General features: G+C 40.7%; 1 protein-coding gene across 3 annotated transcripts in view; it reads left to right on the top strand.

The window, feature by feature from the left end:
- nfatc2a (nuclear factor of activated T cells 2a) overlaps positions 1-16,193 on the top strand; it is a 115,000-nt gene that overhangs the window by 40,359 nt on the left and 58,448 nt on the right. For all 3 annotated transcript variants that reach the window (XM_055652464.1, XM_055652462.1, XM_055652463.1), the window contains exons 5-6: positions 697-869; positions 6,154-6,294. In XM_055652464.1, coding sequence (XP_055508439.1) covers positions 697-869; positions 6,154-6,294 — 314 coding nt within the window. The remainder of the gene's footprint in view (positions 1-696; positions 870-6,153; positions 6,295-16,193) is intronic.

The following is a 16,193-nucleotide window of genomic DNA, read 5'->3' on the forward strand; positions in this document are numbered from 1 at the left end:
ATACTTAAGGGCCTGTCCCACTTTCACGACCTAATTCACGACCTCTGCCGAGTTTACCCTTGACTCGTACTCACAGCATGGCCGTCACGAGGTCGTAGGAGGTCGTAGTTAGGTCGTAGCAGGCGGTGATGCTAGTCGTAGGTACTCGTGGCAATAAAGTAGGTCGGGATGTTTTTTCTAGCCTGATGAAAAATGTCCACGAGTAAAAAAGGTTGTGAATTAGGTCGTGAAAGTGGGACAGGCCCTTTAATTAGATTACCTAAGTGACAAGCGATGTCTGAGGCAAGACGTTGTCTTGTTCTTCTGGTGCAACAATGGAACTGTATTTAGGTGATATTTATATACACACACACACACTTTCTTGTAGAAATAACTGGGCAGTGCTCAAAAATAGGAACTTCGATGAGTTTTTTTGAAACTCCAGGAAGGTTGGGGTGAATGGGAGGGTTAAGGGGAGGATGATTTTTTTTGGCAGGATATGGCTGGTTTGAACCTGGAAGTCAGATTTGGACCTGGAAGTCAGGACATCTCATTCACTGTAAATAAAACTTCTATTCCTATGGCAGTTCAGAGCTTAATGGTCACATTTCACTGATTCTAACTTCATTTCTATTTTTCGAACTGAATTGAAATTCTCTCATGTTAAGTAGCCCCGAATCGTGTCGTGTTTTGTAATGAAGTCCTTTTTTTTAATAGGATTGATTGCGCTGGGATATTGAAGCTGAGAAATGCTGACATCGAACTGAGGAAAGGGGAGACGGACATTGGCAGGAAGAACACGAGGGTCAGGCTGGTTTTTCGAGTTCACATTCCGCAGCCCAGCGGCAGGAGTCTCTCACTGCAGGCTGCTTCCAATCCCATTGAATGCTGTAAGTTTTCTATTACATTTAAATCTAAATTGTCAGGGTCACCGTAGAAATGCTAAACAGCATAAATTGCAACTATTCTGTTCTCCGTTTGAAAGAAATTGGCATTTCTCCTTTTTAAAAATGAGCTATTTCTAACACTGATAATATTCCCCAAAATGTACTCTTGTCGTGCTATTGAATTTCATCCCACACAAACACAAGTAGAGCTGTTCTCAAGCACCGACATACTTTCAATGGTGATAGTGCAGAATACAACGGAGTAGTAATCTGTCCCTCGTCCCATGTGGCCACAGCACGATAGAGTATACACATCTTACTCCGCTGCTCAAATTTACTTCTATTGATTCCAATGTAACAATCCTTTTTTTAACCTCTATTTGTAATATATTAAACATTCTTAAGTTTCATAGTGTAAAAGATCCTTTTCCTTAACTTCCTCATTGGATTTAATAATGAGTATCTGTTCAACTGGTCTCGCCCACTTGGAAATATTTTGTTTGTACGCCACCCTCTCCAACCCTTTTATAATCTTTATATAGTGCTATTGTATCATCCAGCAGCCTTCTCTGTTCTGTAGACAAGTCTAAATTGTTCAGTTTTTAATATTATCTCAGTTCTAGTATCGTCTTTCTGAATCCCTCTTGCACCCTTTCCTATGGCTTTTAACGGGCTGTCCCACTTGAGCGACCTAATCTGCAAGTTTAGAAGAGTGTCAGCCATAGGTACTCGGGGCATTAAATGTTGCAATTTTTCTCCTCCCGACTATCGTTTTACTCGTGGACATTTTTTTATCATGCTGGAAAAAACGTCTCGACTTACCTGATGCCCCGAGTACCTACAGCTGACATAATGAGCCGCTACAATATAACCTACGGACTCTTACAGCCTCCTACGGACCCGTTACGAACATTCTCCGGGTTTGAATCAAGGGGAAAACTCGGGAGAATTCGTGAGCAGCTCGGGAAAGTGGGACAGGCCTTTAACTGTTCAAGCTCACCCAACTGCATCGTAATTAAGGTTGCCAATTAGATAGTTAAAAGGAATGTCCAGTCCTATTATTCAAAGGACAGTTGTTAAACATGAAACTACTTTCAAATACAATAGACTAAAATTCACAATCAGTAAGGAGTTGTCTAGAATTGCCGATGATTTCTGAAGGTTTGTTTTTTTCCAGCACAATCATGTTCTTCTGGAGGAGCTAGCTCAGTGTGTGGCGAGGGACATTGAGAGGGACATCCGCTGTGTGATGGCATCACATGGGTGTGACCAAAACAAGCCCCAACCACAGAATAAATGCCTGACAGCTGTCAAAGTAAAACACCAGAAATAGCTAGAAATTTCAATGCTGAGAAATGTATCTCAGAAATTTGAAAGCACTTATTCCCTCAGATGTAAAAAAGGGTTTCCAACCCAAAAAGTCACCTGTCCATGATCTCCAGGGATGCTGCCTGACCCCCTGAGTTACTCCAGCATTTTGTGTCTTTCCTTGGTAAACCAACAGCTGCAGTTCCTTGTTTCTGCTTTTTAACACTATTAAATCCTCGAGAGACTTTTAAAAGCCAAATTAAGAAAACTGCAAACCAAAATCTTGAAGCAATGAAACAAAATCAAAACTATATGGTACTTACCAATGTACCTCACAGACATTCACCTTATTGAAATAAACCTTGTTTAGGCCAGATGCATCCTGATGCAGGATGTTCATGCAAATTCCACACCATAAGCTGGCAGTTCACCACCACAGCTCTCTACCTCCTTGCAGGGCTTGAAGAATCAGAAAGCATTCAAAACAATTGCAGCAACTCGCTGATTGCAATGTTGGAACCCTCGTTTAGTTTAGTTTAGTTTGGGGATACAGCGCTGAAACAGGCCCTTCGGCCCACCGGGTCCGCGCCGATCAACGATCCCCGCACATTAACACTATCCTTCAATTGGACAATCTTTGCACTTACCAAGCCAATTAACCTATAAACCTGTATGGAGTGTGGGAGGAAACCGAAGGTCTCGGAGAAAACCCACGCAGATCACGGGGAGAACATACAAACTCCGTACAGACAGCACTCTTAGTCAGGATCGCCTATTGGCCCGGTCTCAGTGGGTCAAAAGGCCTGTTCCGCTCTCTATCTCTAAACTAAATTAAATAAGCTGCAGGTGTATCTATGTGTGTCATGTTCTGGTTCTCTGGTCTGTATCCCCTGCAAATAGGCTCAGTGTCAAAAGACACCCCCTCTATCACATTGACCACACTTCTTCAATGCCACCTAATAATCATATTGTTTCCCCTTTGAACACTAATTTCATGAGAGAACATTACACTTGTTGGCACAATTTGACCTGACAGAAATTTCGTTATATCCATTATTCACAAACCTCTTGCAGTTTTCAATAGAGATTAACAAAGTTGATTTAAGAATAAGGGGTAAGCCATTTAGAATGGAGATGAGGAAACACTTCTTCACACAGAGAGTTGTGAGTCTGTGGAATTCTCTACCTCAGAGGGCGGTGGAGGCAGGTTCTCTGGATGCTTTCAAGAGAGAGCTAGATAGGGCTCTTAAACATAGCGGAGTCAGAGGATATGGGGAGAAGGCAGGAACAGGGTATTGATTGGGGATCACATTGAATGGCGGTGCTGGCTCGAAGGGCCGAATGGCCTACTCCAGCACCTATTGTCTATTGTCTAATGGATGTCTCTCAGTTCTCCTGTAAATTATATATCTTCCTAAATTTGCATGCTTAACTGAGTCTGATTACATTATGTAAGGAACTTTCATAACAATGGCGCCACAGAAATTCAAACAATTAGTTCCTGATCTAATACAGAAGCCCGTATGATTGAAAACACCAACAATTGTAGAACATCGAGCTGGCACTGCCCAACCTCAGGTGTAAAATGAGAGATAAACTGTTTTTTTTTAAATATTCATTTCTGCATCTGTTTTTGATTTAAAATGACTTGTGCTGAAAACGTTGTCAGCCCTGTTCAATTTTAATTCTGCTACAATTGCATCCTTCACTCATCTGATTTAGTTATATTTGGTTTGTCAAACAGATATGTTTGTGGTGATGTTCTATTTTAAGTTTTGAAATGGAATTCATTATGCACATTGGCGTTGCAGTGAGATTATGATGATGGGAATAGCTGATCAAGATCAGCACTTGTTAATAGAAACCTTCATCAAGTGAAATCATGCATGGGCTTCACAAAATCCAGAAGTTGAGAAAGAAAGAATGAAGAACAGTGAGGAGGCACGCAATGCTTGCAGAAGCAAATCTGCTTCTTGTGTCATTTAAAAAAAAAAATCCTTAGTTTACCAGAGATGGGAGGCCAAGTACAGTCACAATGCAAACTGTTATAGGTGCAGTTCAAGTTTCAAGTTAAGAGAGTCAAGAGTCAACAATATAATAAACACGAAGAAAAAAGTTCAGTGTGTGTATATAAACATATACACACATATACCTACATACATATGCACACATACACACAATAACAGTGCAAAAAGATAAAGCCAATGCTCCCAAGTCTATGTAGTTCGGAGGTTATTTGGAGGTTGTAATGTTTAATAGCCTGATGGCTGTGGGGAAGGGGCTATAGAAGGAAGTTGGGATGTAATGTTAAAATTGTACAAGGCATTGGTGAGGCCAATTCTGGAGTATGGTGTACAATTTTGGTCGCCTAATTATAGGAAGGATGTCAACAAAATGGAGAGAGTACAGAGGAGATTTATTAGAATGTTGCCTGGGTTTCAGCAACTAAGTTACAGAGAAAGGTTGAACAAGTTAGGGCTTTATTCTTTGGAGTGCAGAAGGTTAAGGGGGGACTTGATAGAGGTCTTTAAATGATGAGAGGGATAGACAGAGTTGACGTGGATAAGCTTTTCCCACTGAGAGTAGGGAAGATTCAAACAAGGGGACATGACTTGAGAATTAAGGGACAGAAGTTTAGGGGTAACATGAGGGGGAACTTCTTTACTCAGAGAGTGGTGGCTGTGTGGAATGAGCTTCCAATGAAGGTGGTGGAGGCAGGTTCGTTTTTATAATTTAAAAATAAATTGGATAGTTATATGAACGGGAAAGGAATGGAGGGTTATGGTCTGAGTGCAGGTATATGGGACTAGGGGAGAATACGTGTTCGGCACGGACTAGAAGGGTTGAGATGGTTATTCCTGAACCTGAACATTACAGTTTTTCGGCTCCTGTACACAAACCACTGATGGTTTTTTGCATCATTCAGTTACATTTCAAGTACCGGCGAACCTTTTCTGGTTATCATCAATACTTTGACAAAATTATGTTCAATGCTTTTCAGATTTTCCCAAATTATTATTGTTTAAAATGGTTTTGAAAAAACAGCCGCTATTTGTAAACAGCATTCTTTTCTTAAAATAGGTCAACTAATGGATGTGGGATGACTTGGAATTTAAATCATCTGGAACATCTTGTGAAAAAAAAACAAATAAAATCTGCCGATTTTACCCAAACACTTAATTTTCCGACATTGCAACCCTGACTGCAGCTGCAAAATGCTTCATTCGTTGAAAAGCTCTTTGGGTTGTGTTGAGGATATAAAATTGCTATGGAATGTTGTTTGTATCTTAAGTGGAGATAGAAAAATAAAATGCTTTTGAGATTTTGTGGAGCATCTTAAATTCTTTGAGGTTCCCCAAGTTATTAATACCACATTTACATGAAGACATTGATCTTGGCTCTGTAGACAACTTCATTATGAAAATGGCTGAAGGGAATATTTGCTGCAACTGATTAGGTAGATTTAATGGTGAAAATGAGGGGATATTCACCGATACACATCATCTGATGCAGTACTGTCTCCAGTGCTTTGTGCTCAGGATATCCGGATGAATCCTTGATGCAGGAAAGATGTTCCCGATGTTGGGGGAGTCCAGAACCAGGGGTCACAGTTTAAGAATAAGGGATAGGCCATTTAGGGCTGAGATGAGGAAAAACATTTTCACCCAGAGAGTTGCTAAACTGTGGAATTCTCTGCCACAGAAGGCAGTGGAGGCCAATTCAATGGATGTTTTCAAGAGAGAGATAGATATAGCTCTAAGGGCTAATGGAATCAAGGGATATGGGGAGAAAGCAGGAACGGGGTACTGATTTTGGATGATCAGCCATGATCATATTGAATGGTGCTGCTGGCTCAAAGGGCTAAATGGCCTACTCCTGCACCTGTTTGCTATGTTTCTATGAATCCCCAAAAAAGTAGCTGTAACAGTGAAACTATTGATAATTTGCAATAAGTGTACTTTCTTTTATTTTTTTCCAGCTCAGAGATCGGCCCATGAGCTACCGATGGTGGAGAAGCAGAGCACAGACAATTGTTTAGTCACCGGTGGACAGCAAATGATCCTTAATGGTCAAAACTTCACAACTGAGTCAAAGGTGGTTTTCACAGAGAAGACACCTGGTGAGTCATCTTTCTCTTTTCTTTTTTTGTCTTCTCCATATTTTTCTTTTTTGAATACTTTGAATCCAAATTGAACTGAATCACTGATCAAATCTAAAACAATTGAATTGCATCCTTCAGTCTTTCTACTGCTTGTATAAATGTGTGGAGTTTGCACGTTCTCCCTGTTACCTCCGGGCACTGGTCTCCTCCCACAGCCCAAAGTGGTGCAGGTTTGTAGGTTAATTGTAAAATTGCCCCTCGTGTGCAAGGAATGGATTAGAAAGTGAGATAACATAGAACTAGTGTGGTGATAGCATAAAACATCGATGGTGATTGATGGTTGGTGCGGACTTGGTGGGCCGATGGCCCTGTATCCATTCTGTATCTCTAAACTAAACATTAATAAAGTACTTCCAATTTTGTTACACTCGCTGCACTGATAAACTCTTGTTGCATGCGTGACTGGACTAGTAACATTTCACACTGGTAGACTAATTAATATTCTTGTGAGGCAAAAAAGGAACTTTGGTTTACACATTCATGTTTAGGTTTATTATTATGTGTGGGAGAAGACGGTGTACCTGGAAAACAAAACCCCACACGGTCATGGGGAGAATGTATAATAACTCCATACAGACAGCACCAGTAGTCAGGATCAAATGTAGGTCTCTGGTGCTGTAAGGCAGCAACTCTACCGCTGCACCACTGTGCCGCACCATATGATGTAGGATGTGACATAGGTAAGTCTGAGCTTGGAGTATTGTGTAGAGTCATTGTCCTCTGTCAGCTGACTGCTGAATGCATCCAGCAGGAGGCTTTGATGGATCAAAGGAGCCCATGTGTTCAAAGATATTGTATGAATATCTGTTTATTAATCACTTAAATATGGGGAATGATTTTATTTATTGTCACAAAATTATGTACATTTACAGCACAAACCATTCATATTCATGATGCCCCACAAAACCTTATTCAATTCCATCAGTTTGATTTTCAGTTCTTTCTTCCTCATTTGTTGACCATAAATTATAGAGTATTGTGTTCTTAGAGTCATACAGCCTAGAAACAGGCCCTTCATTCCATCTTGCCCATATCGACCAACATGTCCCATCTACATTAGACTCTTTTTTTTACTTACCGGTATGTAGGCCAAGTGCAGGCAGGAGGGGCTGGTTCTTAATGTGTGAATCATAACTAATTGGCAGTAGAAACTAAGAACAGTTTCAAAATCTACATCATTGAGAATGATCTTTTCACGCCCTCCTATAAACAGTATTTACAAGACCATTGACAAGAACAGTAACACTGACAAGATCATTCTTTAGCTCCCCTGAAGCAGATTATTATCACTAATGGACCTGGATTTTTCTATGCTGCTTTGCTTGTTGAGAGATGACAATATTTTGGTTATAGCTTGGGTGACAAACATTGTCCGATGGCCCATGGGTACGAAGGCACAAGGAACTGCAGATGCACGTTCACTAAAAATGACACAAGGTGCTGGAGTACCTTGTGCATCAGGCAGCATCTCTGGAGAACATGAATAGATGATGTATTGTATCAGGATTCATCTTCAGACTGATTGTAGTCGGGGTGGGGGAGGAAGAAATATAATACCTTGCTCTGTCCTGCCCCAACATCCCTTCCATCTTTCCCTCTCTTACTGTAATCAGCCTGAGGAAGGGTCCCGACCCTAAACATCTTGCAGTCATGTTCTCCAGTAATGCTGCCTAACCCGCTGAGTTACACCATGTCCTTGAGCATGAATGTGGAACTAGCAGCATTAACACCATTACTAATACATTACGATTGCAAAAAACTTCTCGGAAAAAGTCTATCTTTTTGGGATTGTGCCATTTTAGCCTCTCTTCATAAGAATTGCTGTTCAAGCTATTATTTAAAATGGAAACATAATTCATTGTACATTATGTAGGCAAGACGGAGCTTGGAGTATTGTGTGCAGTACTAAAAAAATAAAGATACAATTGTTATGGAGGGAGTGCAGCAAAGACTCTGTAGTTTGGTTACAAGAATGGAGGATTTGACACGTTCTGTACAGTACAGAAGAAAGAGAGACATCCCCCATAGAAGATAAAACAGTGTAGCACGGGAATGGGCCCTTCAGCCCACAATCATTGTGCCAACCATGGTCTAGTTAAACTGATCTCATCTGTCTGCACATGATCCATATCACTCTATTCCTTGCACTTCCATGTGCCCATCTAAAAGCCTCTTAAATGCCACCATCATATCTGCCTCCACCACCACCCCTAGAATTGTGTTTCAAGACCCCACCACACTCTGTGTAAAAAAAAGTTGCTCCGCACATCTCCATTAAACTTTCCTCATTAAAACACGCACAATTCTTACAAAATCTCAACAGGCTGGGTGCAGGAAGGATTTTCTCCTGGCAGCGCCATGTAGAATCGGGGATTATAGGCCTGGAAAAAAGGTTAGACTGTTTAACAATGGGGCGCGAGGACATTTCAGCACACAGGGACGGGGTAATTTTTGGAATTCTCTACATCGGATGAACATGGCTGCTCAATCACTGAGTTTGATCAAAACAGAGATCAATAATATTTTTGGATATCAGCGAATCAAGTGAAATGGATGTATGAAAGAAAACACATGTTGAGGTAGAGGATCAGCCCTGATCCTGGTGAATGGTGGAACAGGCTCAGAGCGCCAGCTCTTGTATCATAAGTTCTTGCGTTATGTGAATTACTTGCGTTGTTAGACTCCATAATGCAGTTTGCTGTTGTTGCACAAACAATGGTTGGGTTTGCTCCGTTTCATGTGGTCAGAATGGGGTGGCAGGAAACCAAAAGCTAATTATTGTTAAATGCAACGTGTGTTTCATAATTGCTGCTGAATCTGTGCATTTTGCCAACTGGTGCTTAAAAACTGAAATATAGAACAGAACCTGAAGCAAATGCAGTAGATCAGTTCCACTTCCCATTTGCCACTCACTCTCCAAACTTTTAATGGAAGCAATTATATTAACTATGAAATAAATTGATCATGATTCTGTACACTGTGGATGGCTTGATTGTCTTTCCGTTGACTAGTTCGCAAGCAACAAAAGCTATCCACTGTACCTCGGTAGACTTGACAATAAACTAAACTGATAAGCTATACTGAATTAATGGACCGCACCATCACATATTTATATACAGCAGTATTATTTATTGCTTAAGAAGGAACTGCAGATGCTGGAAAATCAAAGGTACACAAAAATGCTGGAGAAACTCAGCGGGTGCAGCAGCATCTATGGAGCGAAGGAAATAGGCAACGTTTCGGACCGAAACGTTGCCTATTTCCTTCCCTCCATAGATGCTGCTGCACCCGCTGAGTTTCTCCAGCATTTTTGTGTACCTATTATTTATTGCTTATCAGGTCAAATCTGAAAACATTTGTTGTCCAAACTGTTTGGGAAAAGGCATGTTTAAAATAGTCTCATTGGTCTGGTGTTGATTGTCAATATATTTTTTCTAGTTTGAGTTAAGTTTAGTTGTCAAGTGTATCGAGATAGTGAAAAACTTTTGTGAGCTGCTGACCAGTCAGCGGAACGACAATACATGATTACAAACGAGCGATCCACAGTGTACAGATACATGATGAAGGGAATAACTTGAATAATGTTTACAGAAACATAGAATCATAGAAAATAGGTATATAAATATTATTTATGACAGCTTTTCCCTCATTGTTCAGAAATAAAGAATTAATTAAGTTACTCGGAAGGAACTGCAGATGCTGGTTTAAATCGAAGATAGACACAAAATGCTGGTGTAACTCAGTGGTACAGGCAGCTTCTCTGGAGATAAGGAATGGGCGACGTTTCAGGTCGAGACCCTTCTTCAGTCTGAAGAAGGGTCTTGACCAGAAACGTTATCCATTCCTTCTCTCCAGAGATGCTGCCTGTCCCGCTGAGTTACTCCAACATTTTGTGTCCATCTTCAACATGAATTAAGTTAGCATAGGTGGAGATGGAGAGGTCAAACACAGAGAAAGACATAATTGAATTTATTCACAATCTTAGACTGTTCCAAACTACCGTAAAGCCAGCAATGTGTAACTCCTGTGGATATAAGGAACTGCAAATACTGCTTTACAAAAAAAGACACAAAATGCTGGAGGAACTCAGCAGGTCAGGCACATCTCCGGAGAGCATGGATTGTTGACGCATCGGGTCGGGACTGAATAAGGGTCCCAACCTGAAACTGAGCTTGCTGGGTGTGATCTTAAATTTATCCCTGACTGTCCTTATCTTCCTAAGCATCCCAGTCCCAAGTAAAGTCTTCTTAAGTCCCAAGGGGGATGTTTGACATTTTGGAATGTTAGATTAGTATTCTGCTGAAGCAAATTCCACAGGTTTATACAGGACTGTAATGCAGTATGTTAGCTGCCCCTGAATTTCATTTTGAATCGTTCATTTATATTCATTCAAATTAATATCTATTCTTAGAGGGAGCTGATGTAAATGTGCTCATTTCAGATTCAATTTAAGACAAATGTCATTTTCAGTGCATTTTAGTTAAAGTTATATCGAATGAAAAGTACCATTCAGACGATGTGGTATAAAGAAATACATTTAAGTTGATTTGAACACGACAAAACAACATTGAGCAGGATCTAGTTTCTGCAGGTTTCCTTCATGGAATTTTCAACAATGTGATATGTACCGATTATGTGGAAGAAAGAACAAGAGGATAATATGCATAACCAAACCATATCTACTGGTTTAACAAAAGTGATTTGGTTATTAGATGGCCCAAAAACAGAAATTTGTATTACTACAACTGGATTGAATCGCCAATGTTTCTCAGGCAGCTCAGTGCAGCAGTGGTGGAGCTGCTGTCTTGCAGCGCCAGAGACCCGGGTTCGATCCTGACCACTGGTGCTGACTGTATGGAGTTTGTTTGTTCTCCCTGTGACCATGTGAACTATCAGCTAAACTGAAAAACAAAGTGCTGGTGGAACACAGTGGGTCGGACAACATTTGGGGAAGGATTGAATGGAAAAAGGGGGATGGAATGGAAAAAGCCTGTCCATTCCCTGCCCAGATGTTGCCCGACCCACTGAGTTCCTCCAGCATCTGTGTTCCACTCATGATTCCAGCATCTGCAGTCTCTTGTATCTCCAATCTGCTGAAGGGACTTTGACCAGCATCTGTGGGTGAAAAGGTACAGTTGATGTTTCAGATTGAAACCTTGTCTCAGGTAACAGTATTAAGGGCCTGTCCCACTTGGCCATCATTTGCACGTCACGCAGATGGCGTGCGAAGATTTTGTACATCACAAAATCCTGCGACGCTGCGCACGGTCACACGTCACTACCTATGCCATCACGACCATGCGCGCGTAATGCCCACCATGCGTGCGTTGTGCATCGTGATGCGTAAATGATGTCGCGTAAATTACACGCAAATGACGGCGAAGTGGGACAGGCCCTTTAGGTAACAGGGTACTGCCCCTATGAAGACTAATTCCCTTTTCCACATTGGGAACACCTTTTGTGTGGCACCAGAACCATGCTGAATGGAATAAACTAAGAAGAGATTTGGGCAGCTCAAAACTGCTCAACTATGAGGCAACATGGATCATGACCAAGAGTTGCAGATGTGAACACCACCACATTTGTCACCCATTGCTGACCACAGCCCACACTCCACTCTTACTTTCAGGCTGGGCCATTAACCATGATTAAATGATGGGTGCAGAAAGCCATATCAGGAGGGCACTGGGCATACGAGGCTCCAATCTGATGAAACTTTGAAACAGGAATACTTGTGAGAGTGAATTAGTAAAAGCAACAGGCAAAAGGCAGGACAATGTGACTCATAATCGATTAATCAGAACAAAACTCAGCAGTTCTACCGCATCATGAAATGTGGTGACTATTGAACACTAACAGATGGAAGAAAGAACACCAAGAACATCTTTTAGTTTAGTTTATTTTAGTTTAGTTTAGTTTAGTTTAGTTTAGTTTAGAGATACAGCATGGAAACAGGCCTTTAGCCCACCTAGTCCGAACGTACCATTGATCCCCTGCAGACCAACACTATCCGACACACAAGGGACAATTTACAACTAAACCAAGACAATTAACCTACAAACCTGTGTTGGAAAGAACTGTACAAATCAAAGGTAGACTCAAAATGCTGGAGTAACTCAACGGAACAGGCAGACTCTCTGGAGAGAAGGAATGGGTGACGCTTCAGGTCGAGACCCTTCTTCAGTCTGAAACGTCACCCATTCCTTCTCTCCAGAGATGCTGCCTGTCCCGTTGAGTTACTCCAGCATTTTGTGTCAACCTACAAACCTGTACGTCTTTGGAGTATTGCCTGCAGGTCTGGTCTGGTGGCTCCATTGCTGGAAGGATGTGGAGGCTTTGAAAATGGTGCTGAGGTGGTTTTTCCACATTGATGCCTGGGTTAGGGGGGTATTAACTACAGGGAGAAGTTGGACCGATTTGAATTGTTTTCACTGGAACGCCAAAGGTTGCACGGAGACCAAATAGAAGTATATAAAATTATGAGAAGCATTGGTAGGATAGACAGACAGAACCCTTTTCCCAGCATGGAAAAATCAAATACTACAGCGCACAGCTTAAAGGTGAGAGGGACAAAGTATAAAGGAGATATGCGGAGCAACTTTTTTACACCGAGGGTGGTGAGTGCCTGGAATGTGCGGCGGGGATGGTGGTTGAGGCAGATATGATAGTGGCATTTAAGAGACTTTTGAATAGGCATGTGGACATGCAGGGAATGGAGGAATATGGATGATGCACATGAAGATAAGCATTGGTCTTGGCATTATGTTTGCCACAGATATCATGCGTTGTGGGGCCTCTACTGGTGCCACATTTTACTATGTTCTATGTACTCAATAAATGAAGCTGTCCACAACAACAATTAAGTTTGTGCCGATAACTGGGAACTAAAGCTTGTGCCACAAAATGGCAGACAATGACAGTCTAAGCCAAAGAGCGTCCAGCTTTGATGATAGTGTCACAACTGCATTCCTCATCATAAGCATCTTGGGATCACCCTTGACCAGAAATTTAACCATATCCAGAAAGAGCAGAAAAAACACAGAGGCAAGTGATTTAATTCCTTGACAACCCAAAGCCCCATCCCATCCGCTCAAACTTCCAAACAATTTAATTGTTATTATTCCACTTAATTGCTTAAAACTGTGCCACGCTTTGTAATCTTGCTATTCTGCTGCCATATGTTGTACTTACTATAAAAAAAATAGATCAACCAGTCTCAACATTTCTCAACGGTTTTTTTTTAACCTCAAATTAAATGTCACCATTATTTAAATCTTCCTTTCAGAAAAGAAAATTATAATTTGCATGTTCCATGCTACAGTAGTGTAATAGATTACCATTAAGATTAGTAAGCCAATAGATCATCAGGATGAAGAAGGGTTCCGACCCGAAACGTCACCCATCCTTTTTCTCCAGAGATACTGCCTGACCCGCTGAGTTCTCCAGCACCTTGTCTACCATCAATAGGCCGTTCTCTTTTAATGCTCATAATTGTATTTTGATATAAACAAGACATGGTGGAACTTTGCATACACCGTACACCACAAAATATTTGAATTGATAAAAACTATTGAAATGTTGGGATTAGTTGCACCTGAAATGTAAAAACAAAGCAAGTGGGCCAAGCAAATCCTGACATGAGGGTATGATTGCATTTCAGCATAGAGAAACATTGTTTTGACTTATTAATATATCTTGTTTTCTAAGGTGTTGGACTATATTATATTTCACCCTATTTGAATCCACAAATCTGCTATGTAGAATTTAGCTGAAATTGAAAATGTTAGATTAGGAGTCACCTGAATGTTCCACAGCATCAACAACCTGTCACTGATTTATTTTCCTATAAATGTTTTGGAGCAGATTTGATTAGAAATTATTCTTATTGAGGTGAATCCTGTCAGATTTACCACCATGCAGTGGCATATTCTTTTTTTTTTGCAGAATAATTATTTCCTGCTTTTCCTGGTGTTAATTCCTTAGCAATATAACTCACCTTGAGATTTTTTTTTGATGTCTGTGATGGAGTATTTTTCATTACATTGTTCGTACAAATGAACAAGCTATGTATATTTTCTATAAAATAGGTGTAGTGGTGTAGAGTGTGGAAAGAAAGAACTGCAGATGCTGGCTAGGATACAAAAGGACACAAAGTGTTGGAGTAATTTAGCAGGACAGGCAGCACCTCTGGAGAATGTGGATAGGTGACATTAAACCTTTAGTTAAGTTTAGTTTAGTTTAGAGATACAGCGCAGAAACAGAGACCCGGGTCTCTAGCACTGTAAGGCAGCAACTCTGCCACTATGCCACCATGTCGCCCGTGCCACCATGTGGTAGAGAGAAGAAAGCTGGAAAAGGGGAGAGGCAGGACCAAACGACGGGTAATACCTCGATAGAGCAGGGGAGTGGTGGGGGGGGGGGAGGGGAAGGGGGGAGGGGGTTGATAGGTAGATGGTTGGAACAAATGCCAGAGATAAGAAAATAAGTTGTGCGCCAGGTTTGAAGAATTGCAGATTGTTAAGCCAGAGGTTGGAAAGTAGCGGAGGGAGGGGGTGGTTGGGTTGTATAGCTCGTTATCAAGTGAAGAGTTAAATAAGTAACCAACTGCACTTAATTCTTTGACAGACAGAAATTTTGGATGGTTTCCACACTAACAGAAACAATCTGGAACTTTATAGCCTTTAAAGTCTTAATTAATATTGGGAACCACTTCCAGCAATTTTTCATTGGCTGTTGGCTTTGTATGGTGCTGAGCTGGCGGTGGGACATTGGTTTATAGTTTACCTTTGAAGATTGCTCTGGTTTCTTGCATTTTATAGTTTGTTTTTATAAATATAATAACAAAATGATGTTAACATTTTATCTTCTTTATACAAAGTAAAGATATATCCAGCACTGCCAGACATAAAGTAGCAGAATCCCCACATGGAAAGGAGCTATGAGATTTAGATGTAATCCGTTTGAAAATGTATGGGTTTTGATAGATAATGTTACTGTAGCTTCTGTAAATTAAGCTTGAAATACAGATCATTTACACCAGGTAGAGGTGAAAGGAATTGAAATTTGTTGCACACCTTGATGTAAGAGTTTAAAAATATATATTTATCAAACATTTTATGTTGACTTGCCAATCAGTTCACTATTTAATTGCTGCATATAATTGAAGTCCTGTGCAATGTCACCTTAAACCTTACCCAATGTCACATGTCACCAATTCTTTAACTATATTCAGAGGAAAGCACAATTCTTGGAAAAGAGTGAAATGTGTAATTACCAATTTAAAAAAAAACCTATCTAATTGAGGCCAAGAATTCTGCATTAAGTGCAAAGAGCAATCTGGCCACATAACTGCACTCAAAATGTGGCTGTATTAAAAATGTTTTAGCTCAGATATCTGCACAAACTCATTTGTTTGTAACTGCATGGAAAATTATGATTCATCATGACCTCGCAGCATTTTGTATATGACTTTCTAAAAGAAGTGGCATAATTCCTTCATCTGGTAACCTATTACAATTTTATTACTGCTGAAAGTATGTTCAGCACTGAAGATTAAGGAACCTCAATTTGTGGAGGATGTATCTTGTGGTGGAAAGATTGGAACGACTGGGCTTGTATTCACTGGAATTTAGAAGGATGAGAGGGGTTCTTATAGAAACATAAAATTATTAAGGGATTGGACTCACTAGATGCAGGAATCATGTTCCCGATGTAGGGGGAGTCCAGAACCAGGGTCCACAGTTTAAGAATAAGGGGTAGGCAGTTTAGAACTGAGATGAGGAAAATCTTTTTCACCCAGAGAGTTGTGAATTTGTGGAATTCTCTGCCTCAGAAGGCAGTGGAGGCCGATTCACTGG

The sequence above is a fragment of the Leucoraja erinacea genome, chromosome 21, assembly GCF_028641065.1.
Source record: "Leucoraja erinacea ecotype New England chromosome 21, Leri_hhj_1, whole genome shotgun sequence".
NCBI lineage: Eukaryota > Metazoa > Chordata > Chondrichthyes > Rajiformes > Rajidae > Leucoraja > Leucoraja erinaceus.